Source organism: Rhagoletis pomonella, unplaced genomic scaffold (assembly GCF_013731165.1).
Source record: "Rhagoletis pomonella isolate Grant_MI unplaced genomic scaffold, Rhpom_1.0 Rhpom_scaffold_00007, whole genome shotgun sequence".
NCBI lineage: Eukaryota > Metazoa > Arthropoda > Insecta > Diptera > Tephritidae > Rhagoletis > Rhagoletis pomonella.
The window spans coordinates 35,135,248-35,161,850 of record NW_023458561.1 but is presented as its reverse complement, the minus strand read 5'-3'; the positions used below and the strand labels follow the sequence as shown (position 1 = coordinate 35,161,850).

Sequence of the window (26,603 nt, the reverse complement as noted above, 5' to 3'; positions counted from 1 at the left end):
AAGGCAAAATAAATGAATATTTTATCAAAAGTTTTACTTTTTGTCATTCAGTGTTTGCAAAATGTACAGTTATTGATTCCAACTGACTAATTGCCATACGCCATGAGCAATTCGATGTCTATTGTACTTTCTGAAAATTTGCCACTGCACAGATAAGCCCAAGTTTGAGTAATGAAAGCCATAGACTTCAGAATATTGAGAGAGCCCCATGGCTTAGTTTGGAATAGTGTTCTACTGAGAGCTTCACAGACTTCCCTGAAACACTTTCGGCGATCATACGCGATTCTCTACAATATCATCGCGCTCAAAACAAGCTGAGAAACATGGGGTGACAGTGAAGATATGTAAGTGAATTTGGGTGATGGCCTGGGTTATAGTGATTTTATTGGCATCTGTTGATTTGAGCTTAGCCCTGTCTTTACCCCGTTTTGTTTCTACTTCCCAATTTAGCAGAGACTTATCGTTTTGCTCTATGGCACTCTACCCAGCCATATTAATTTAGACATATTTGCCTGTGAAAAGCTGGTCCAACATCGACAAGAATGTGGTGTGCTGCGATTTGCTTATTTTCGGGTTTTCCTGACTTCAGGCTTTCACACAGCATCGTCGATGGGATCTTATACGCAATCTCAAACGGGATCTCCTTGCTTGTGGACATGTATTCATCGGACTTAATTGCGCTTAACAGTTACTATATTTGCTCTAACGGCTCCTTGCCGTTAAATTTCAACAGCTCAGCTGACGCGTTCAGAAGTGTTATTGCAGAACCGTTGTCTACTCTGGACGTCTATTAACGGTCTTGTAACCATTTGGTTTGCACCTTATTTCTGCCTGCCACCAGCCCAAGGTCTTCGCACTCACGCCTTTCTTTCACTCTTCTTTTGAAATCGCACGAGGCCTTGGAAGCCAATACAAATCGCCTCTGTGAGAAATAACCATCCCTCAAATGGTTCAAGCATCATGGGCGTCGTCGTGATGGAACCACACTTTTCTCACCTTGGATCAGTAAAAGTGTGCTTTTCGTAAAAGTATGTACACTGACGCTGTCAGCCCAAAAGTCGGTTGGCGTCGCTCCATAAACATACATACATGTGAAACATAAATATAAAATGCGCCTTTTCGCTAAAGATGAATTTTTGGCGCAACTTTGGCACAAACGAAATCTGATAATGGGGCCTGGCCTGCCACCTTGCCCTAAACTGTGCTATTTTTGGCCCTATTTTACTTCAAATGGCGCTAAAGTTTTGGATTCAGCACGAAGAGCCAAAATGGCCCTTTTGAAAATTCGTAACATTTTTCATTCATTTTTGTAAAATCCTGCGCTTGTAATACTTTTTCATCAACTATTATTTTCTTATTTTGGCATTGCAATTTTGTTTTAGAAATGTGGCCAGGGTTGCCACTGACGAAAAAAAAACACTTACCATCCACTTAAAAAAATCTACCAAATCTGTAAAATATCTACCAATAACCCTTCTAAGTTATTTTAATAAAAACTATAGTTTTGTTCTATTTTTTTTTTAGTTATTTCACAACAAATTAAAAAGGAACTTTTTATTTAACTAATGTTATGGTTTCCTTCAAACAAAAGCGAAAGTGATGAAAATAAAGGCAATAACGAAACTTCATCATTTGAAAAAAAAACTTCAAATGGAGTTATTATAGACAAATACACAGTGACTCAAAAACCGCTTCGAGATTTTTTTTAAATCACAATGTTTTTAAGGTAAACATATTTTGCAATTTTTTTTGTACAAAAATATTGTTTGCTCTTTAACCAAACTCATAAAAGACAAGCACTCAAGCTACATATGTACAACATTTCGAAAATTTCCAAAAAATTCCTCTAAATTTTGAAATTTTTCGGAATCTTAGCATGAAATTGTCATTTACAAAAACTTGTATGGATTTTGTAAAATATTTTTGCGAACAATCACAGTGTGTAATTACATACCAGTTAATTTACTTAAAGAAATATTTAAAATATGTAGACTTTTGATTGTCTCCTCAGGATTCCGGTAAAATGAGTTTTGAATGGAGCTCAATATGTTCGCCTTTTATCGATATACTTACATATGTATGTATATAAATAGTGTGCTTTAAAGCGTTTCAAAATTAATGCAATAAAGTAGTTTACACCCTTTTTGTAAAGTTGTTCATAATATAATGATAGCTACGAAAAATAAACCGGAAAATAAAAGTTTTATTTTTTTTTCAAACAAATTGCTTTAACAAAAATCTTCTAAAATCAAAAAAGAATACCTTTTCACCAACCCACATATTTTTTTAACAATTTTGGTAATAATTTACCAAAGTGGCAATCCTGAATGTGGTTCTTATTTTATAGCGAAGTGGAGAGGAAATAAATAATCTTCATTCGATTAAAAATATTGGCACCTTTTTGGCTTTTTTATATTTCTCTTGGCAATTTTTTATCCTTACTATGTATGGCACGTCAGAGCTACGGATAGTTGGCAGCCCTGCTCAATCTTGTAAACTAAAATGGAATTTGGAATCAGTGATTAAGTAGGTTAGACAAGCGGCGTGAATTCTTCTCAAGGAATTAGTAGAAGAATGCATTGCACTAAAAGCTTCACACATTGTGAATACCCCCATCTGTTTTTCGCCAACAGGCGGGTTTATTTGCAAATGCACACGCACGTACATACATATATATTAAGTCTAACGCTAATCGCTTCTACCTAATACATTAGAAACTTAGACATTAGCTGCTTGCCTTTCAGTTTCTTGCGCATTAAGAGTAGAACAATCGGGGGCATTACGGCGCCTAGCACACGATGAATTTGACCTAATCTGAAAGCCATTAAAAAGATGACAAGACATAAAGAAACTCGTTTCTGGGTCACAACGGTTATTTTGTTAAACTACAGCAATAACTAAACGCACTAAAAAATCTGGCATTGATAATAGTTTTTGCCAATAAAATACCGCTCATATTGAATCTTTTTTAAATGTACATATAAATAAATTCCGACTAACCGTTTGCATTCGTACGAATTCGAGATATATTCAAAAGCGTAAATAAGAGATATAAAAAAAGGCTTAGCACAGACTAAAGCGTTTTATTTAATTAAAACGAATTTAAAAGCAATTTAATGGCTTATAGTAGGAAAGCAATATTTATGCACTAACAAGAGGTGAGCCCGCCAATATAGCCAAATAACAATAAAACTTTCTCTGTTGCGTTGATTTGGCTGTGGTTTAATTTTTTTCCAATACTATTGTTGTTGCTATTGCAATTTTTTTTTTTTGTTTTACATTTCGATTGATAGTGGGTTATGCTCGAATTTGTATTTACCCAATGGCGGTCAGTAAAAATACCAGTTCATTAACTAGTATGTGCTAAAGCGGCGGCAACAGAATGCAGCCAGCAGCGACGTAAACTTCGCCGGCAGTATGGTCTCGTACATTTTTTTTGTATCCGGAAGCGCATAAAAAACTGCTACAATTGTCGTTCATTTTCGTATCCAAAAAAGTTCAGAAAATAGTCGGTTTTCGTACCCGGAAACGTACACAAAACGACTTCAATTTTAATTAATCTTCTTATTCGGAAAACGTTTGAAAAGATGCTGTTTTTTGAAAGCAATAATTGTAATTTATTTGTTCATTTGAGAGCATGTATACTAGGGTAGTCCAAAATAAGTAAAGTGGGAATTTTAACGCTCTTACCTCCTAGAATTATGCTATATAAAATAAAAATTATATATATGTATGTATGTATATCCCTGTTTTCTTTTTAATTTTCAAATCAAAAAATATTTAGAGGTCGCTCATAGCGCTCAAAGTTGGCAATGAATTTTATATGGAAAAAAATCTGTATTTTTCGATCGGAAAACTCTGTATCTCTTCTGGAGACTTCCAGTAACACAATTTTTTGTTAACTATTTTTTAATGTTACCTTTTTTTATAGGCCACAAAACCCCAAATGCAATGGTGGAGCTATACAAAATCGTTAGTATCTATTAGTAAATGATAAAGTTAACAATTAGGTATTATTATGGGAAGTTTTCCGATCGAAAAATATTGATTTTCAAGAATTCTATACCAATTCTACGAAACATTATTTATTCCCATACAAAATACATGGAACACTTTGAGCGACATCTGAATATTTTTTGATTTCGAAATAGCAAAACGGGTATATTTTTTCTCACAAGAATTTTTGGACCAGCCTTATGTATGTATGCGTAGTTGGTAGTGGTTGAGCGTGCAGAGGAGCGTGCTACTATTTGTTCCAACTGTGAAAAACCATCTTTGAAGTGCAGAAGAAAAGCTTACCGAACGAAAATTTCAATAAAAAAAAACAGTCAAAAAAACTTCTGACTCACAACCATTTTCCGTACTGTTTCTGCCGCACAATTTAGTGGAAAAACGGGTCGTCAAAGTATCAGAAAATGAAATCGGTAAACAGGCAAATATCTGCACTTCGTCCACTTTTCGGATCCATTTTCGAATTTTTGGCTGGCACCTTATCCGATTAGCGACATCTAAATACTATTAAAATTAAATGAAATATTTTTCCCCTTTTAAATAAAAATATAAATAAAAAAATACATAAAAAATCCGCTGCCTAAGTATTCGAAATCCGAATGGCAGGACAGAGTTTTCCTCTTGCGCCGCGATCAAAATACATTTGAGGCATTCTCTGTCCCCTTCTCGCCAAATAAAAATAAATACTTATCACGAATCTGGTGTTAGGTTTTAAAATTAGCGACTCCAAAAACCACCGAATAACAAGTTTCAGAAATTTTGAAAATTAAAAAAATAACACCGGATTTGTGATCAGCGACCCCAAACACGCCCGAGTAACAATTTTAGAATGAATCAAATTTTTTTAAATTTTTTCTTTAATTAACCGCCATATTGGATCCGCCGTTTTGAGTTTTGAAAAACGCCACTCGGCATTAGAAGGTATTTATTTGTATTAAAATTTTAAGACCTTGCCCGATTTTTTTTCCGTTGGCAAAGAATGCCTTATATGTACATATTCTATTGGTATAAGCTACTAGTATATCTAACCGCCATGTTAAAAATATCTGTCGCTAACATCGATAAAGTATTGAACATGAGCTAAGTGGTTGGATTGAAACGTAAAAGCTATCAGCTTTCTATTCAGTTCACAACTAGTAGCTTTCCCTACAGGGTACATAATTTGTATGTACGTATGTCGATGCATGAATATTTTTCTCCTTCAACACAGCTGTTGATTGCATTTTCAGCTTTTTTTTATTTAGATATTTAGTTTTTTTCTGTGTTCGTGTTTTTGTTTTCTCTTTTTAATGTTAATTAAGGCTACATTTTGAATTTTCAATGCGGTAGTTGTCTGCATAGACAGTTTTTAGTTCAGCTGCAAAAATAAAAATTTAATTCACAACGGACAAACATTTATTTGCCTGCTTGCAGTTTCTGTATATTATTTTTAATACAAAATAATAAACGTTGCCGATTGTGCTCTTCTCTGCCAAGTTTATACAAAACTGTAGATGTGATTTTAATTTTTTTATTTGTTTATAAAATAGTAAGATCACCACCTCCAGTAAGCCCGATATTCCAGGTTTTGCCTGCATAACATTTTAAGTTGTTGGTGGTGATTGATTACCTGTTTTGCAGCACCTGCACCTGTTTTGTATCTGCAGCGCCGATTTCCCTGTAAAACCCAATGCTTATATTTCCGCTTGGACTCCGCAGTGTAGTACCCTCGGTAGATGGCGGTTCAGCAACACCAATAGTCCTTCAGTGTTATTTTCGTCAGAATGAAATAGTTAATCATACTCCTACCTCGTCGGAAACATCAGCAATCAAAAAAAAAAAATAAATAAAAAAAAATATTGGTTCAGATAGTCACACATCCATTCAGGTGCTCTCCACTTTTTCGAAATTTAGCACTCGAAAGCTAAGCAGAGGTAGAACTGTGCAGGATCATATAGGACTTCCAAACAGATGTGGATGGCTTAAACCCACGTAAAACTATTTAGTGCAACGGCAAAACGAACAAACGTACGGCTGTCTGCGCAGCAAAAGGATCGGCATAACTTTCAATAGGTTCCGCGGCACATGCAAGGACACGGGCTAGACAGTTGATTACTTTATCTGCGTGTTCTCGGCCCTTGCAAGAGTGTGGCTTATTACACTCGGCGAACGATTTCCGCAAAATGTTTTACGCGTGCTGCCGCCTCCCTCAAGTGCCGTAGCCAACGATAAACTCAAAACATTTATTGATGGGAGATGAAGATTTCTATGAAATAAAAAAAAAAACCGGTTTGTTCGAAAAAAAAAAATCCGGTTTATTCGATATTCGAAAGATCAAGATTTCATAACAAAAATCGTCAAAAAAAAAACGTGGAAACCGGGCTGGAAAAACTGAGTCAATCACCCTAAAACCACTGATAAATTGTTGAAGCTTTACTCTTGTTAGAATTACTTCGGGGTGATTTCGAAAAATCGATTTTTTGTACCGGTTACTAAATTTCGAAAATCCGGGTTTTTACGAACGGTTACCAAATTTGGAAAAGCGGTCACGCTAATTTTTTTATTATGGTTATGTCAAAAATTAAATCGGTTTGTTTGTACCGGTTACCGGTTTCGTAAAAATCTAAAAACAAAATCATATTTTGCATAAAGATTTCTCTATATGAACATATACCAGTTTAGTAATTATTGAAGTATCGCATAGTTTACTTTTCTTGAAAAAAAAACATTTTTCCCGAGTATGAGGTGGGGGCGTGGTTATTAACCGATTTCAAAATTTCACATATTGCGGACATGACAAAGTTTTTTTTCCATATGAAGACTGACCACCTTCATGGTATTATGTCGTTTTCATTTGTTACTGCTTGAACTGCTCAATGAATTAAAGATTTTAACAAAATATTAGTTTTATTGTTTCTTGTTTCGTATTTAATTTTTTTATGCCTTTTCGCTTTCTTTCCCTTAATTTTTTATTTTTTTTTTGCATCAATTAGTATTATATAATATTTTTCGCATTTTCATGCCATTTAAATACCATATTTTTTGCCCTAATCAAATGGCACACGCGCGAAACGCGCCTCTTGTGTGAACATAAAAAAAAAACATTACATATAAATTTTATCATCATTCACTTTTAACACGCCGCACTCAAATGTAAGCAAGCGTCCGTCCGCCCCCGTACTTGGCATGCACAAGTGCAATGCACTTTTTTTCCAAACCACACAGCCAACAAAAAAGAGTAGCCAAACACGAACAAATTTAAATCAGTGCGCAAACAAACAGTCAAAAAGCGTCAGAAAAGCGACCTCGACATGTCGCTCTGTTTCACACTTGACGACGACGACGACGACGCATATCTCAAGTGGTCAGTCAAGCCAGCGTTCGCAAGCAGCAGCAACAAACAAAAAGCAATGATTGATTTTGTAGCAAATCAAAAGGAAGTGAATGCAAAAAAAAACAAGTGCAAACATTTTATTGCCGTTGCTTTAATGATGCAAAATGCAATCGATTCGCAAATTTACTTTGACACTTTATTTTCTCAACAACTTTATTTTTATTTTTTTTTTTTTAAATACAAAGTTTTTTATTTTGAGTTTTATTGATTTTAATAGCTTTTAAAAAGCATGCAAGTGCTCGCTACGCTACGACGACACTTTTGTTGTTGCTGCCATACAATAACATGCATGCTGCACGCGTCGCGACGGCGTACACGGCGTATACGCAACGGCGAACATGAATTGTGCGTATGGCTGTGCCTGCCTTGTTGCGTGCTCGCTACTAACGCTGCCTGCTGCAAACGCCTGTGCTATTTTGCATTTTAAGTGCGCATTTCAATTGCACAAACATGCGCAAGTTTTTTTGCGCTTTGCTTAAACATTTTTTGAAGTTTTTTAGTCTTAACTTTTTCTTTGTTTTTTGTTTGTGCTCACTTTAATTCAGATATTATTTTGATTGCCAATTTTTTCTTTTTTTTCATATATATGTATATATTTTTTTTGACTATTTTCGTATGCATTGTTTTATGCGCTCTGTTCCTGTCGCAGTATATAGTACATGTGTATATGCGATTTTTGTATTATTGTCAATTAATGTTTCGCGCTGCATTCATGTGCTACCTGTGTGTTATCTACAACCTACCTACATACATGCATACATATCAACTTATATAGCCAAATTTAGTAATTCACTACAAATTTTCAGTTTCAAGGTAGTGTCGTTAAACTCAGCGTGTCGTGTGGTCAATACATTCAATTTAAGTAGCCGACGCTGTGCAAAAAAAAAAAATCAATTTCATTTAAATTATAACAAGCTTTGAATTGCACATGTCTTCACTTTATTTGCCACTTGTCAATGAATGAAAAGTGAAGTATAGTGGCTCTGTTAGTAGCCGCTAAAGTGCTGACATGCATTACCAATTTATTTATGAGGGCAATGGAAGATGGTGCTAAATTAATTGCATCACGAAGAAAAATATGCTGAATCAAAATTTTATGCTGCAATAATTTGCGATTTATTTACATATGTATGTCTTTTGTTTTCTTTGTTTGCTAATTTTATTTCGAACTTGTATTTTAAACATGCGGAAAAAAGTAAAAAGGCATATTCTAATATGTAGAATATAATGCGGAATAGGTAGGAAACTATTTATTTTGGTTTTTATTACTGACTCCTCTGAATTATGCTCACTTCGAGCCTAAGATACTACTGGGATACATCTCCAGATAAGAGCGCTTCTCTGTGTTAGTTATAAGCAACTTGACTAGATAACCTAACCTAACCTAACCATACTCAAAAGACTCTTAATATGTCTTCCCTAACAAAGGAATACATATCCACAAAGTCTAGCCTGTCTAAGGCCCCCTACCGCTCCCTGATACTTTCTGCAGTCTGAATTTACCAACTCTCGAGTGGGACCAACTGAGATCGCTAAACTATTACGATTCCACAAGGACAAACGATGAGCCTTTCCTAGCCAATTCATCGCCAAACTCGTTTCCTTCAAACCTACAGTGTCCAGATATCCACCATAGTGTCGCTGTCAAGAGTTGATTAGTGTGAAAGCACACCCTGCCGAGCCAGGGCAGAGCCAAACTTTTAAGATATCTTTATTCAATCTATATACGTATGGCATAAAATAAAATCTCTTCTGTTCAAATTTTTATTTATTTTTTTTTTTGGAGAGAAGAAAGTGATTTTTCTCATTATTTTAATCTTATTACATTAAACGAGAAATTCTTGTATATATACATAGAGTTCTCGGAAACGGCTCTAACGATTTTGATAAAATTTTGTACACAGATAATGTTTTAGATTTTAAGGTTATCTCCGAGAAGACTCGTAAGAGGGTTGCCACCTATTCGAAATTAGTTACAAATTAATTAAAACATCATAATATGGGTGTCAAATGGAAGGTATTTTAAAGACATTTTTAATAGGGTTGCCACCTATTTTGAATCGCATATTTATTTAATTAATTGTTTAGAACAAAAAAAAAATTACTATTCATGGGTACTTCTCTTGGTACCCTCTTGGTTCTTAAACCATACTTTCTTTATACGCAAAATGTTATCTCTTAGGATAATAGTGTAAGGTTGCCACTTATTTTCGTTTCTACACAATTTGTCTAAAACATCGCAATATGGTATTGTTGAGAACTTTGGTCAGAAAATATTTTCCATCAGGATTGCCACGCTTCCTTGTAATACAAATTTTTATTTTGTTAATCTCAATAAAATTTTTTTTTATGTATACATAGTACACATACGCTCAAGATATGTACCATTCATTCCAGCGTATTTCGGAATAGGGTTGCCACCTAAATTTTTAAGTAACTAATTTACTACATAGATATGGAAATCCTATTTTTTTTTGTTTATTTCCAAAATATTTTTTTAAAGGTATCCAAATCTAGAAAACTTTAAAAAGTATATACACTCCGGGCAAAGCTCGGTCAACCTGGTACTCTTTACTTATATATCTTTCCTTTTGAGCTCTTATCATTTTTCAATATCTATGCTGCCAGACAAAATTTGTATACAATTCAAGTTCGAAACTTGACGTCTGCTTAAAGCAGAGATGTTTTAAAAGTTCCCCCCGTACCAGCGATAACAATGAAAAAATAAATAAACGGAAATTTATTCGCTCAAAAATAAAATTAAAAAACACGTCGAAGGATGTAAGTAATTACACTTTTTGCCTTATAATCAGCAAACTACAGATCTCCACCTTGCAACAAAGTAAGTATGCACACATTTAATGTTACCCATCTTCTGCTGCTCCTATTTTTAACCCAAGGCGCTGGACTGCAATTGCTCAATGAATATAAGCGCCTATTTTCTATTAACATTTATGTATGTGCTCTTGTGTTTATTGGCAGTCCATTCGACACATACACTGCAGTACATTCCAATTACAATTAAATTGCCATCTCGTGTGTCAGCAATGCTGCTGCTGCATACTTGCTGCTCCTATCGCGCTGGCCAGCAGTCGCGCAGCATCAACGAGCTCATAACTCAGTCATGAATAAAGTGTTTGTGCCAGTATTAGCATTGGCAAGTGGTTGGTTTAGAAGGCGCATGCGCGCCACTTGCAGCCTCGCTAGTAAAATTAAAGCCGTAGGCTAGCTGAAGAAAAAAAAAACACGCTGCCAAATCGACAAGTTACGAGTTATATTTTTAGAAAAACCACATTTGGCAGCAACTAAAAATAGTTTAAATGTTGGCCGCAAATGTTGGTTGTTTAGTTGGGACGCTCGTTCGTTGGTTGGTTGGTTAGTTGGCTGGTTGGCTGGTTGGCTGGCCGACTTGTCGATTGTTGAGGCGGCCAAATTGGACCAACAGACATAGCCAGTTAGCAGCTAAGCCATGGCTGCAACAAAATACTTTGCTGCCAATTTGAGTATTTGGCAGCGCCTAACATAGGCTGACAGGCAGGCAGACTGACGCCAAATCGCATTGCTTGACTGGATGCAGAAGGCTAGTAAGAATTATGCACATAACTACAAACCAATGCGTGCAGTGATACAATTGCTTGTATGTATGTATGTATGTATGTTTGTTTGTATGTATGTTTGTAAACATGTGCAAATTCTGCGGATGTAACTTGGCGCAATTTAATTCTGTTTTTTGTTTGTTTGTTAAACCTCTTAGTGTTAACTTGATTTTGGTGCACTTGTGACTTAACTGAGCAGATAGTTGCACATTTCTAACACTTGTGCTAGAATTCTTTGTATGGTAATATTGCCAAAACACATTCTGGAATTGTGTTTTTTTTTGTTTTTTTTTTTAGTAGACATACTGGCAATTTTCTTACATAAAGTAATCGTAAACCATTTTAAATTTTCTTTTTTCAATTTTCAGTAATATTTTCTTTAAAAATTTCGCTAACGCTTTTTATTTTATTTTATCAGATTGCTTAAACTCAAAAGGAAAGTAAAAATAATAATTTTTAAGCAAAGAAAAACATAACCGACTTCAATTCTTAAATAACTTCAATAACTCAAAAATTTGAAATTGTAATAAAAAGAGTAAACAGATTGTTTGACTTCATTTTAGTATGAAACATTGCTTATTTTGATAGTATTTTGGCGCTCTCTGAATATTTCACACAATGCACACAGATGATGTACCCTGGGCAGCTGATGTTTACCCTAGTTTTTCGGGAGTTTTAATAAAATGCGATCCTAGGTGTTTTGCCGAGATTATATCGCCTCGTCGCACTGCTAACACCTACAGAAGACGAGAGGAATCCTGATAGCACACAAAATTCTGTACAGAAATAGGCCGTAGATTCAACTTCCAGTGGAGATAACCTCATAACTGCCCTGCCTAGCAAATGTACATATGGCCTGGTATCGGAATTTTCCTAGTTTGGAAGTATTGTGAGTCGAAAGAGAGAGAGAGAGAGAGAGAGAGAGGTCGACTCTGGACTAGTCCGATGGCTGCTTGCCTATCAGCGTCGATATTTAGCTTTCAAACGGCTATCAGCCTCAATATTTTCTTTCGAATTGGTATTACACTGGTACGCTAGCCATTCCGTTACCCCCTTTATCTGCGTGAAACGCGCTGCAGAAAACCGTCGGACAGAAAACCTCTCATCAAACTCTACTAAGCAACGTTTACTGGACCTCTGCCCCAGTGGCTGGCCCTCTCTCTCTGTTACTCATACCTGGGATGGATGTGTGTTGAGAGGGATCCTTTCGCTGTCAGATGCGGCAAGTCTCGTTTAGTGTTCTCAGTTATGATGTCGAAGCTTCCACAATTCGTCGAGCGCCGATTCGCCGGATTAAAGGTGTAGTTCGGAGCGCCCAGTTTACTGCAAAGAGAATATACTTTTGAACGCGCTCTAACTTTGCAACTAATATGGACTTTTCTAGTTAATTTGATCAAACAATTACCTCTTACACAGCATACTTTTCTTGATAATGCATTCATACAGCCAGTAGAATATCTTTCGAGAAAGGCCCCATCTCCGACACATTGCACTCCCACTATAGCTTCCTACCCAGGATAACGTCCTGGTGAATAGCAGACCAATTTATATCGAGAAAAGAGTTTAGTTACGTCAACTGAATATGTTTCTTTCAACACATGATTTGGTTGTAAATATTTACATTATGTGGTTCCCAGCTCGTGTTAAGAGAATTATATTTAGCTGAATTTTTTCTGAGTGTATTGCAATTTTAAAAAAGTAATATAAATTCGAATGGCAGCTTTTATAAATGCCCATGTACACGTAAATAGAGACACCTCCACTTCGATCTTAAATCATCGAAAAATTTCGTTAACAGTTACAAAGTATTTATCGATAAATATATTTTTGTATCTTAAATATCTAAGAAGATTAATATTTCAACAATGGTATTTTGTAAGTATATCGAGAACAGGCTCGAAGGATGTATCGATAATTGCACACAAAAATCCATTGGTGGTTTTATCTATACATTTATCAAAAAAATCAATTGTTTAAAATCGTCGCTAAATAGATCGATTGCGATAAATGATGAATATTTTATGAATATGGTTAATATGTCGTTTAGTACCAATTTACCGTTAAGATTAAGCACACGCGTTCTTATTTAAAACTAATTTCAGCGTTTTTTATTTCCTCAACTGTACAAAAATATAAATTTTCAACTTTCCCAATGCTAAACTTTCCTTTCCTGTTGGCCACAATATCATTTCAAAAACATATTATCCCAATTTTCGCGCCGCCAACCAGCCATCCATCTCCTGTTAAACTCAATATGCCAATTTTGCCATTTCTTCAATGCAATTTTGCTACTACATATTTTTTTTTTGCTTTAAATTTCTCAAAATTACTACTTTCTTAGTTTCTTTGCAATTCGTTGGCTATCAGGTAGCTATTTTTAGAGTTTAAAAATAGCCATACAGCGAACATAAAACTGGTCAATGCACCTCCGCTGAAGCAGTGGCGGTAATTGTGAATAATTGCTGCAACACCGATGCACATACAATCGCACACATACATACATATGTATGTTGCATATGCATTTTTTAGCATGCTGCTGCAACACTATCTAACCGCAAATCAATCAACTGGCGACGATAGCCAACTACAATGTCTGACCAAGTAAATTGCCACTTAAAACACAAAATACATTACATATGTATGCATGTTAGTTGGTGGTGTATGTGTGTGCTCCTCGCTCGTAAACGGATATACATAAGTGCTGAGTGTGATTGATATGATTTGATTTGCTGTTTGTGTGCCACATCCTGATCAACCGACCGACCTCTCTATGCTGTCGTTGGCTAGTATGGTAAATAAGCTGTGCAATCGTGCCTCATAGTGCATCTATAAAAAGAAAAGAATATATAGTTATATAGCTTGCTGAAATAACTAGCGCTCGAAAAGAATATCAAAAATATAAATTTGAAAATTTGTGGGCTGATTGTTTTTTCAAAGATCAAACTATCATTCTAAAGCACTAAGCAATTGTAAGAGATGCATCTTTATTATACGACCCATTACGTTCTATAGTACTAAACCTTAAGCAATCTCTCCCGCCTTATGTTATGTATTTATGAAGTAAGATACTTTTGCTGCCTAAGAATCCTTCCACCTTCTAAAAAGCTGTGCTGTTTACGTTTTGGAAGGCCTAGATAAAGATTGAGGACCATATCCGCTTCATTGAGCAAAGATTTCAATTGCACAAATTTTCATTAGAAATATGGTTTTTATGTGCTCATTGGAACACTTTTTCCGAAATCTTAGTACAAACTAGCCGGCCACCAATATTGGATCAATCAATGCACCAAACTTGGTATCCTTTGTCTTTCCCTCTCAGGAATCATAACATTTTTAACAAGCCTTAGTAAATATTAAATACCTGCTTTTTTCTTACAAATCGCTTAATCGATTTTATTTTAATGTTGAATTTTGTGTAGAGGTCAACGAACGTTTAAAGGTAGAAATTGGCATAGGTACCTAACATGGTCCTTCCCAGAAGAATAGACCAGACGTACCATTCTTGGCCAATTCGTCAGCTTTGCAGTTACCCTTAATGTCCTGGTGTCCAGACTCCCATATGAATTGTATATTACAATGCTGGGCCATTTAGAGATCTGCGGCATTCAGTGAGAGGTCTTGTGTTGTCCACGCATGACTCTAGAGCTTTTAGGGCGGCTTGGGTCTTCTTACTAGGCGCTGATTGGCCTGCAGAATAGCCATCACCCCTCGCCTGGTATACACTGCAGTGGTCAGGAAGCCGAAACGATGTTCGGCTCTGTGATGAAGACTTCCCCTCCGACCTGTTCGTCGAGTTTGGAGTCATCGGTATACATATTTATCCAGCCCTGTCGAGTTGGTATGGTAATTTTATAGCTTCTGGTGAAGGTATTTGGTGATATGCAGTATGGGCGCCATCGTTCCTGAGATTTCTGATTTATGACCTTTTCCTTTTTTATTTTTATTGCTTTTTTTGTAGGAGTTATCATCGAGTAATCGAGAGTTACATATGTACACTACGCGACAAATGAAAGTGTACACATTGTTCTAATACAGTATTCACAATTATTTTTATGAAAATATAGTTCAATCTATGATATAAACCATATAAATGAAAGTTTCACATTTTATATAAAGATCGCTAAAACTCAAACAATTTTCATAAAAATTTTGAATTTTTTATTCCTAATTTTTAGAACCGCACAAAATTGCATACTTAAAAATTTTCTGGGAATTCTGAATAAAAATTTGAAATTTTGGTGAAATTTTTTTAATTTTTTAGTATTTTATATAAAGGATGAAATTTTGGTTTATGTGGGTAATATTATAGAATAAAATATTTTTAATAAAAATTTAATACAAAAAATTTTTAATGAAAATTATAATTATATTAGAACACGGTGTATACGCTTTCATTTGTCGCCTAGTGTATGTACGTCTGTTGAGCATTTTTAGCTGTATGGCCTAGATTTGTTGCTTCCTTAAGCAATTTTGGGTGATTCGGCACCCGCACTAATTTTACATACTCATTTGCACGAGATACTACTAAGAACTCCCTTCTAGCCATGGCGTTTGAAAATTTTATACGACCAAGTTTTTGTTAAATTTATATTTTGAAATGCAAACAAAAATTTTCAAAATATTTTTTATTAATTTTTTTTTAAATATTTTTATAAGGAGTATTTAGGCTTCAAAAGCGTTTTACTTTTCTTTCATAATTGTTTCGATTCACTCCTTCCATTTGATTTCCGCTTAATAATATTGTTGCAATTTAAACGCATTTAAAAACTTTAATGCCGCAAATGGAGTGTCAGTCAGTCAGTCAGTCAGTCAGTCTGTTCGTTCTGACGTGCCATTTCCCAAGAGGAGTTAAACTTAAAACTGTTTATAAAATGCCTGACAGCCCGAAGCATCAGAGCCGTAGGCTCTTGTGTGCATTGGCGACTAAGCATTCATTAATTAGCTCTTGGCCAAAGCTGTGTTGATTTGTTATTACGGAGTGAAAAGGAAAGAAAAAATCAAAAATGTTACAGTACTTGGTTGCATGATGTGTTTCATTAAGGCGTTGCAGCATTCATTACCTTGCCAGGCTTTAAATAAATATTAGTTTTCTTTTTTTTTTCGCCTGAGACTCTTCTGCGTGCATTCATTCCAATCCGTTGCTAGTCCATCAGCGTCCAAGCAACATTCTGTCATTTTAATTTGCACTTTTCTTTTGGTCTTTCGACCAGCAAATAAATATACGCTTATTCATAGATATATTTTTAGAACGATGTAAGTGCATTCATAAGCGCTTACACCTCCTTTTTTAGCCGATATGTGGCATGTCTAAATACAATAAAACATGAAATATTGTGTACATGTTGCAAGTGGCAGCAGTGGCAGTAGTGTTGCACATTCCATAGGCATGCCAGCTGGACTCGACAGACAGCAGCCATGTATGAGTTTGTAGTCCTCTTGTCGTTAAAGCGCTCGAACTTTATACTACATGCATATGTTTGTATGTTTGTAAAAGACTGCATTCATGCTTACATATTAACTCATATGCTTGACTGCTTTCCTTGCACATCTTCATTGCTACAGCAAGGCAGCAAACTTCTCACGCTCTTCTGCTTAGTAAAGGAGTAGGTACTCTATAAGAAGCTAGAATGTGGCAAATCTAAGCAAAGCGCAAAAAAAAAAATGAAAAATCTTAATAAACTCAAACTGCTGCTTTGCAAAATTCGAGCGAGTAGCAGTGCATTCGCTGTCCGCCTCAAATACTAGTTGGTTTTGCTCCTTCAAGTTTTTTAAGTTCTTTCAAGAATTTCCTATTTTACTTTTTGTTTATCCCTATTTCCTTTCACCATTTTTTGTGCTGCTAGCCTCCAAGCACCTTCAACCGTTCGTGCACATATATGTGTAATGTATATGTACATTAGGGTGCATCACTCTTCATACAAAAAAAAAGTCCGTTCTGTTCTTCCGTTGTAATTATAAAAGCTATTATATTCCAAAACCAAAATATTCTGGAAAAATATTAAGATTGCAGAATCCCTGAACCGATTTGAAAATATACCAAAAAATCAAGTTTTTATATATAAAATCAGTTAAAAAAATTATTTTTTCAAAAAAAAAAAAAAAATAACCTCGTGTTATAGAAGAGGTTAAGCTCGAACGGTTTGAATAAAAATGTTGAGAAATTTTATCACCGGAACCAAAAGTCTGCATAAGTATGTTGAAAAAAATGTATCAACCGAATCAAAATTAGATTTTTTAACTCATTTTCAAATCGGTCCAGCTGAGATAAATCTTAATACGTTTCCGAAGTATTTCCCCGGATGTCTTAAAATCAGGGATGGAAAATAATCATTACATATTTTTTTAATTTTAACCAAAAGAAATCAACAGGTTGTAATCGCCGTAAAACAATTTTAACTATACTCACGTATTTGTGTTCGTACATCCTACTGTAATTTGCAATGATTTTTACTTTTCGAGCTTAACCAAAAAGATAATTATTATTACTTGATTTTTATTTTTTCGATCAAAAATAATGATTATTTTATGGGTTTTATTTTTTTCATTTAATAATAATAATGAGCGTTCACTCAAAAGCTATACCAGCGTGATTTCCGACGTGTCCTGTACAGAGGTAGCCACACCCTAATAAAAGGAATAATTCCCAAAAGTTTCAGGTCAAAATTTCAGTAAGTTGCGTCTATAGGGCCTTTTAAATTTTATAAATAATCATTATTTTGAAGTGGAAAAATAAGATTCATTAATAATTATTATCTCTGAGAAAAAATAAATAAAAATCATAAAATAATCATTATTTGTGATCGAAAAAATAAAAATCAAATAATAGTTATTATTTTTGAGCGAAAAGAATAAAATTAATAAAATAATGATTAAATGCTGATTTAAATTATTTTACTCATAACGATTACCATCCCTGCTAAAAATATATTAAATTTCCGAGGGAAAAACCACAACTTTTTTTGGCAAAGCACCATAATAAATATACATTGTATAATCATAGTATGTACATATGTATGCATGTCTTTGTGCCTTAAACACTGAAGACGAGTTAAAGGCGCCATAAGTGTGTGAAAGCTGGCGCCAACGTTCTAATGGCTGGACTTTAACCTCGTCAACCTTTCCGGCGTTATCCTTTAGTTTTATACAAAAAAAAAAAGAAGTGTTCAATTACCCTTCTCCAACCACTCTCAATAGAACATACTTATTTTTCAAAACTTCCACTTCGCTATATTCATTCTTATACATACATACATATTTTTTTGATGCGCGTGTTTCCAGCTGGACCCGGTACATCAACCCAGCGTCAATGCGTTCCAATTCTAGTGTGAAGTTACATATGTAGAGGCAAGCCTACAGCCATAATTTATGGCGTCTCTAGCATGCTTACATATGTTCCACACATAGTTACATACACAAAAAATACACATTTATACATATTTAGTAGGGTGATCCTTAAAATAGACACACCTAAATTTTGTTTTTGCTCTACGCAAAAAAAAAAATAAAATTTAAATACATTTTAGGACGCTAATGAGGTTTGATTTTATTTTTGATTTATTTTTTTTTTAAATCGCAAAAATTCGACAAAAAAGGGTTTACTTTAACCGGCTATAACTCAGCAAGTTTTCGTTCGATCAAAACAAGTTGTATGTCGTTTGACTCGTAAATTTTCAAACGAAGGGCCGGGCCGATTGGTATTGTTCAGATTTGTAAACACACAAAAATACCATTATCTCAACAAGTGTAAAAACAAAAAACAAAAAATTGGAAAAAAATGTGTATTTAGCTCAGGAAGTGCATACTAACTCTGTCTTATACATGAGTTTCTGTGTATTTTTTCAAGATAATCATTTTTAAATCAAAGTTATAGAACTTGGAAAAAATTAAAAAAAATTTGCTGCACTTATCCTAAAAAAGTTAAAGAAATTGCTGTCTTTGGAGCTTAGGATTGCATGATGAATCCATTTGGCGATGAATGTGAATTTATATACATAAACCGTTTTCAATAATATGTACATATGTAAAGTATCCAAATTTGAACTTTTTCAAACCCTGGTAGTGACCTAAAAATTATTTTAAACTTTCGAATTTTTCGTTTAAGTCTTTATTTTGTAGGCAGAACAAAATGCCCCACACAAAATTTAGATGTTGATATTTTAAGGCGTACCCTAATATTGGGCCAATTTTTTGTACATGTAATTCTTATCTTCCTGCTGCTTTTAGGCTTTAACTTGAGTCTTATATCTGATATGCATACTTTTCACGCCATTCACTTTCGAGTTTCCATGATGGGGCATGGGGCATCTACTTTCTGTTGCATTTTATTCAGAGTTTTTTGTATACATATTCACACAATTCGGAAAATTGCATGTAGTATGTTTGCTATTCTTCTATGCTGCTGTACATATCTGTTTTCTATCTCTCTTCTCATTAATATAGAGTCCTTTATGAAATGAATGCAAATAGTTTTTTGTATTCGTGCTCCAATTTAGTGAAAAAGAAATAACTTATTCTAAATATGGATGAACATATGTACATACATATATACGTTCAGGCGAATGATGGAAGGAAATTTAATTTCGTGTAATAGGAAAGTATCTACATACATATGCACTTATACATTTTTTTGAAATAAGGATACAGAATATATTTTGAGTTGAAATATCTACAACATACTAGTTACATTTTGACAATTTCTGACACAAAAGACGACGATTCCAGTAAGACTTTTATAAAAAAAATATTAAACATAGAATAAACAAAAGGTATATACTTAGTCAAAACTGATCAAAATAAAAAGTTTCTATTACCTCTTCCACCACTGTATGTATGTATGAACTTATATGTGCAAATGCATTTAAGTGAAAGTCTTCTGTGCCACTAATATGTATGTAGGTATTCATATACATATGTACATATGTATGTATTACTATGTATGTAAGCACGTAGGTATTCCCTTTTAAATGATGTATCAAAAGAAAAAAAATTAAACAAATAAATCTGACTCAACTTTCGTTATAAAACCTCTACGAAAAAGTATGTGTGTGTGTAAACATTTTTAAAAAGTGAAACTTTTACTTTTAATATGTAAATGCAATGTATGCAATGGAAGATTGCATTTTTATTTGTGCTTGTAAAGCCATTTAAATTTACAAGTGTATATAGAAATTTTAGAATTCTCGAAAAAAATTACAGCTAACCATAAAAAACTGCTGACTATAAAAGCAAATAAGCATCTGTCGTCTCAAATCAAATTAGCAAGTAGCTGAGAATAGTACTTAAAACGCTACTTAAATGCATGCTTACATGGCTATTACCTATGTCTGAGGCAATAAAAGTCATCGCTGACTAACTGGCACCGTCTTGCACACGTTCACATACAGCTATCGATGTTCAGCTAGTGATAACTGTTTATAATTGTTAATAACATTAGCGAAAAGATGACAAAATGACACGAACCTTTGCAACAAAAATCGTTTAGTATATTTATCTACATATGTGTGTGCCCATAATTTTGAAACTGGTCTAAGTCACTTCACACTTTTTATGCTTCAATGATAATTTACCTGTATCTGAACTCGTGGGCTATTCGTTCAACTTCATCAAGCAAAGGTAAAAGGTGTTGTCATTAGTTCAAGCAGATAGAACGATTTACAGATGTATTCGGTTACAAGTAACCGGTAATTTAAGCTCAAGAGATATGAAGTGACTTAGAGCACTTTTAAAAGTTATGGGTACTAGTAGCGTGCATGAATGCGAGTTCTGGCGTTCGTTTTTTTTCTTCTGAGTATGTAGTGGCACTCAACAATTTACGCTGCCAATTAATGTCTAATAAAAATTATCAACAATCAATTACAGTTGCCACTATGACTACTAATACATATGTATGTACATATATACATACATACATATCTTTGACATATGTAACTATGCAGCTACCGGTGCTGTTTATTGTAGCCTACAGTGGGTTACATACAGTTGAACATGTGTAGCCGATTTTGTTGTTTTACCGTTTCTATAAGTTTTCTAGTTGCCCCTATCGCTCCCCCTACCCCTCTCCCACCCCCAGCAACTTTGGTTTAGGCGGCAGACCAAGCATGACATTCATAATTTATTTGTTTATTATGCCTTTACTTTAAGTGGTTAAACTTAGGTTGTTGTTTGGGTGACATGCAACTGTGACTCGAAACTTTATTCCTACTTTTTGACATCTCACTGGTTTTATACTTACAAATATATGTATTCACTAGTAATACCACACTCTTTTACATCACGCGTTGCTGTAAACTTCATTGCTCATGCGCGTATACAATGGCTTGTAACTGATAAAATTTTAACTTTGTGAAGATTTTCATATTAAGGTCAATGTTAGCGTTATGACAAAGCAGTTTTAAGAACGCAAGTAATGGAGTCTTTTGTTGTGTTTTTTTTAATATATATTCTGTAATGTTTATTTATATTTCCATAATATAGGGCAAGAAAACGGTGCAAGCATATACGATTACTAAATACAGTGACTCAAACAAGACACCACCGTGTTGATTGTTTTTTAATATTCAGAATGTTTTTCGTGTTAAATTGTTTGTTTTTAGATCTTTTTTTTTATAAAAATATTGTCCAAGCTTTAACCAAAACCATATAAATCACAGTTTCAAACTTTGTAAAAAATTAGAAAAAAATCAACAAATTTTCATCAAAATTTCAAGTTTTAAATCTGAATCTTTAGAACATTTTTGGGCATGCATTTTGTAGCCCATACAATTTTAGTCTAATTAAGTTAAGTGACATTTTGAGCAGTTTTGACTATTTTCAACCGACTTCCAAAAAAGGAGGAGGTTATCAGTTCGTCAGAATATTTTTTTTTTTTTATGTTACCGTATTACTTTGGACCATGTCAACCGATTTCGAAAATTCTTTTTGCATCGGAAAGGTGGTCATCACAGTTGGCATCAGAGGTGGTCCCATACTAATCTGGTTTAGATCCGATCATTGGAGCATGAAATATATGTATATATTTTTTTAAGTCGTTTTTTTTTGCTAAAAGTTACTTGTTATTTTTATTTTTTTATTTTTTTTTGTATTTGGTGCTTCATTTCAAACTTCATAAAAAAATCTTAAACTTTTGTGCAGTTTAAAAAAAAAAAATGTATGCAGTTTTATATGCTATTAAATTTTAGTAGATTAATAATTTTTAAAATTTTTTTTTTTTGCTGAAGGTCGTAGGCATTTTCTTCCATATAAAAGTAATTGTGGAGCATACTTTGTATGGAAGAAAAAGCCAGCAAAAAAAATAAATAAAAAATTATCAAAAAACAACGTCCAATTCTTCGCCACTTGAAACTTGCTCTTTATCAAGCTAGAATTTAATGGGCTATAAAACTGTGTCTTAATAAGTTTCTTGTTGTCATACAATTTTCTTGAATTGTTCTACAAAGTTTAAGATTTAGACTTATGTATATGATTTTTGTTCTATAATAAGCTGCATTTTTATACAAAAAAATAAAAGAAAAATATTTAAAATTGGTCAAAATATTGTGTCCGTATAATTTTTCTCATGACTGTATATCATTAGTCAAATATTGCAAAGCGTTCAGCAAACTAAAGCTTTTAAATGCTGCATTCTTAATCAGAAGTAATCCTCTATCCTCTCCCTCAAATCTTTTATTGCAGCTACACTAAGTAACAAAACGTTTGAATAAATGAAACAAACAAAAACATACAATTACCCCGTGTTAATGTTCTGCAATAGCAGTGATTGCAGCAGCTTGCTTATTCAGCGATTCTAAGAATTAAACTAAAAAAAACATATAACTGCTGACTAGGTAAAACTTAAATCAGCGAGCGCTCTCACATGCTTGCCCTCAATGTTTATTTTTGCATGAATGTGCAAATTTAACGATTTTGAGTTATATGGTTGACTTGATTAAAGGTTAATCTATTTATGTTATACCAAAATATAATACCAATTACATGAATGTTAAGTCTCATAAAAAAAAAACTTTCAACCATGATTTCCCAACATTTTCATTTTTACACATTTATGATTGTGGCATAAGCGGGACGATATGTAAATAGGTTGAAGCTCTCTTATGCTTAAAAAAGGCAAATGCAATATTGCAATCATTTTACGAAATACGAGTTACGATGCATCGCAACGACTTTGCGGTTAATTCGAGCTATGGTCTCTCACCTTCAACATTCTTCCCGAAATTCTCTTCCCCCCTCTGCTTTCTGACTCATATGCTGGTGCCGAGGATCAACCTTTTTATAGGTTCTTCTCCTTAGCCTTAATTCTTTCTTTGTTACTAGTTGGACCAATTATGGAGAAACGTGGATACTATATCATAAACTTCGAAATCCTTTGAACTACTGAAATTCGGCGTTGCTATTAAAGATCTGACCGTGGCATGCACAAAATGATGTGGAGTTTCGCCGTCGATGTAGTGCTCGGGTCTTAAGTTATACTCTGATCATGAAATTTCTATAGACACTCTAAATTCATTTTAGGTAGTTTAGTTTTTCTTCTTAATCGGCGTCCATCGTACTATTACTCCGTAAAAATCTAGTGTGAGAGAGCATGCGTAAAGGCATAGACATGCGGCAGCGTTTATCCAGATCAACTGCTTAATTCGGAATTATCTCGGGTTAGTTCTAAAACTTTATGCGGATTAGGAGTATTTTCGATGACAACACTGACCAAAACGTAACGAAAGTAGAATAGATGAAACATGCCAAATGAGCCTGGGCGGTGGTTGTGCATTAGGGGAAAAAGCCTAATTAGCCATTAAAAGCCATATTATTTTTTTTAAGATGGCAGTTCTTGCCATGTATTTTATATGTGGAACAATATTTCGCGAAATGGTATAGAATTCTTAAACCTCAATATTTTTCGATCGGAAAATTCTTTCAAAATACAAAAAATACAATGAGGGGATCCATAAAAAATCTTTAGTATTAGATTGATTATTGTTGTAAAATAAACCATAGGGTGTTATAATTGGAAGTCTACTGAACAGAAAGAGAGTTTTCCGATCGAAAAATATTGATTTTCAAGAATTATATACCATTTTTAGCAAAAGATGTTTTTTCCCCATATAAAATATTTTGAAAACTTAATGGGTTTTGAAGTTCTTTTTTGTAACAGGAAAATTCCTTTGTGCATATTTTCTGTATATACTACGCACTCTGAGCAAACAGGGCGAACCATAACCACAACCCAGCAGCACACAGATTCCATCCCCACTCCGAGCGATTTTTAAAAAACTTTTCTTTTTTTTCGTTATTTTTGATTAAATTTTTTAGAGTTTAATTTTATTAAGAAAGGCTTCAACAACTATAATTACGTTAAAAAATAAATAAATGTAATAATTGAGGAAGTTAAAAAAATAAAAAATTCTGCCATGACACTCGAACCCACATCCTCGCGGATCACTTAGTCCGCAATACTGCCGTACAATTTTTATCAATCGCCGTTAATCCGGATAGTAGCAAAATTCCTTCTCTGACAGAGAAGGAGTGATCTACGAGCCTTGAAAGGACTGATTACGGAGCTCAATCCATGGTGACGATATATGTACGTATGTGTATTATAGGCATAATTTACAATCTACTATGTGCATCTTGTTTGGAAAATGAGGATAGTACAGAACATTTTGTCGGCTGAGTGGAAGATCGGCCTATCTCGGCTCCCGGTCAGAATTTGGTTAAAAAAAAACGCGCTATCTTAGCTGCCGCTTCGAAATCGCCCTATATCGTTGGCTGAGATAGGTAATTTTTGAACCGATTGCTGAGGTACGGCATTCTTCAACCACATTCTGAATTAGGGAGCTTTTAACCGTTTGCTGAGATAGGGCTATAATCCACTGAGCCGTCGATTTACTCTGCCGCTGTCCGGCCTCTTAGCCAGATTTTGAATGGCATATCTAGTTACATTGTCTTTCCCTCGACAAACAGTTAACGCTCATTAAAGGGTCTGGTAAGTTTGCAGAGGAGCAATAAATTACCATGTACCTATTCTCTAAATCCTCTCTCAGAGCCTTAAGAACAATGGGCAATATTGCCTGAGTGCTTGGAAAAAATGTGTTTGGTTTTTGTGGCCACACACACTCCATTCGATTTCAATGCATAAACTTTGCCTCCCACTCCGAGCAAACAGAGCTGGATCGAAATAGTCTTTGTTTTTCCTCTAGATTTTTTTTGTACTTTTTTATAATAAATTACATACATATATATTTGATACATTTGTCTCTTAGCCTATATATATACTACATATGCATAACGCGTTTATGATGAAATTCATTTTTCGCATACAATTCACACGAAATTACGTCATTATTGCAAGTCGGCTTTTACTGCGCTTCATTAACGCCGTCACAACAATGCTAGCAGATTTTATTACCCCACTCTTGACCATCATTCACGTTCAGTAACAACGAGTTGGCTCTCCCCACTCAGCGTGGCCTATTGCATCACAAGGCAACAAACGGTAGCTTATCTTGCTGCTAATTTTTTCATTATACTTTTTTTTTTTTGTATACATATTTTTATTTGCAAATTTGCAACGATCAATTGGCTGTTTATTGCATTTCCTTGTCTGCTGCAAGCCGACGGCATCTTCTTCTTTAAATTAACAATAGAAAATTATGACTTATTACATTTGATTTCGTTTTACTATTATCTTTACAGTTGGTACTTCCGTAAGATAAAACGAATCGAGGCTGAGAAGAAACTATTACTGCCAGAAAATGAACATGGCGCATATTTGATACGCGACTCTGAGAGTCGTCACAACGACTATTCACTATCGGGTGAGTAAAAGCAAAAAAAAAAAATCAATTATATTGATACAAAAAAAAAAAAAAAAAAATTGGAATTAGAAAAACCCTGATGGCAGCGTGCATGCAATTTGCAAATGTTTTAATGTTTTTGTACGCCTAATTGCATTTTCAAATATGTATGTATGTATATAAGTACATACTTTACGATGAATATTAATTTTTATTTCTCTATTGACAGTACGTGATGGTGACACAGTAAAGCATTACCGTATACGACAATTGGATGAGGGTGGCTTCTTTATTGCGCGTCGCACAACTTTTAGGTGAGTGATTGTGAAAATTCAATCAATGCGTTTAATCAACGTTTATTATTCATTCGAATATTTTTTGTTTTTCTCGCAGAACACTCCAAGAACTTGTTGAACATTATTCCAAGGATTCCGATGGTTTGTGTGTCAATCTATGCAAGCCATGTGTACAGGTTAATATTTCAATTATTCCTATTCAATATTCAATATTCTCATGCACATTCACATTCATTCATGTAACTCATCATTACATTTAGATGATAGCGGTTTGTATTCTTTAACACTTATGTTACCTTAAGGTTCATTACATACTACGAGTACATGCGTTTGTTTCTGTTTCTGTTTCGACTCACTGTTTCGACTCAGTTTTTCCTACCGACCTACATGCATCGCATTTTTTCATACCCTTGTCTTCATTTGTTGTTGAATATGCAATTTTATTTATTAAAATTTTTAATTCTTTTTTTTTTGTGATTCTATTTTACAATACTTTCCTAAATAATTATTTTTTCGCATACTAAAAAATACTGGAAAAAAA

The 26,603-nt window shown here is 34.2% G+C and overlaps 1 protein-coding gene across 4 annotated transcripts in view; it reads left to right on the top strand.

The window, feature by feature from the left end:
* The window catches only part of LOC118742690, a 208,132-nt gene that overhangs the window by 59,548 nt on the left and 121,981 nt on the right, over positions 1 to 26,603 (top strand). For all 4 annotated transcript variants that reach the window (XM_036474948.1, XM_036474947.1, XM_036474951.1 and 1 more), the window contains exons 4-6: positions 25,666 to 25,787; positions 25,996 to 26,080; positions 26,160 to 26,238. In XM_036474948.1, coding sequence (XP_036330841.1) covers positions 25,666 to 25,787; positions 25,996 to 26,080; positions 26,160 to 26,238 — 286 coding nt within the window. The remainder of the gene's footprint in view (positions 1 to 25,665; positions 25,788 to 25,995; positions 26,081 to 26,159; positions 26,239 to 26,603) is intronic.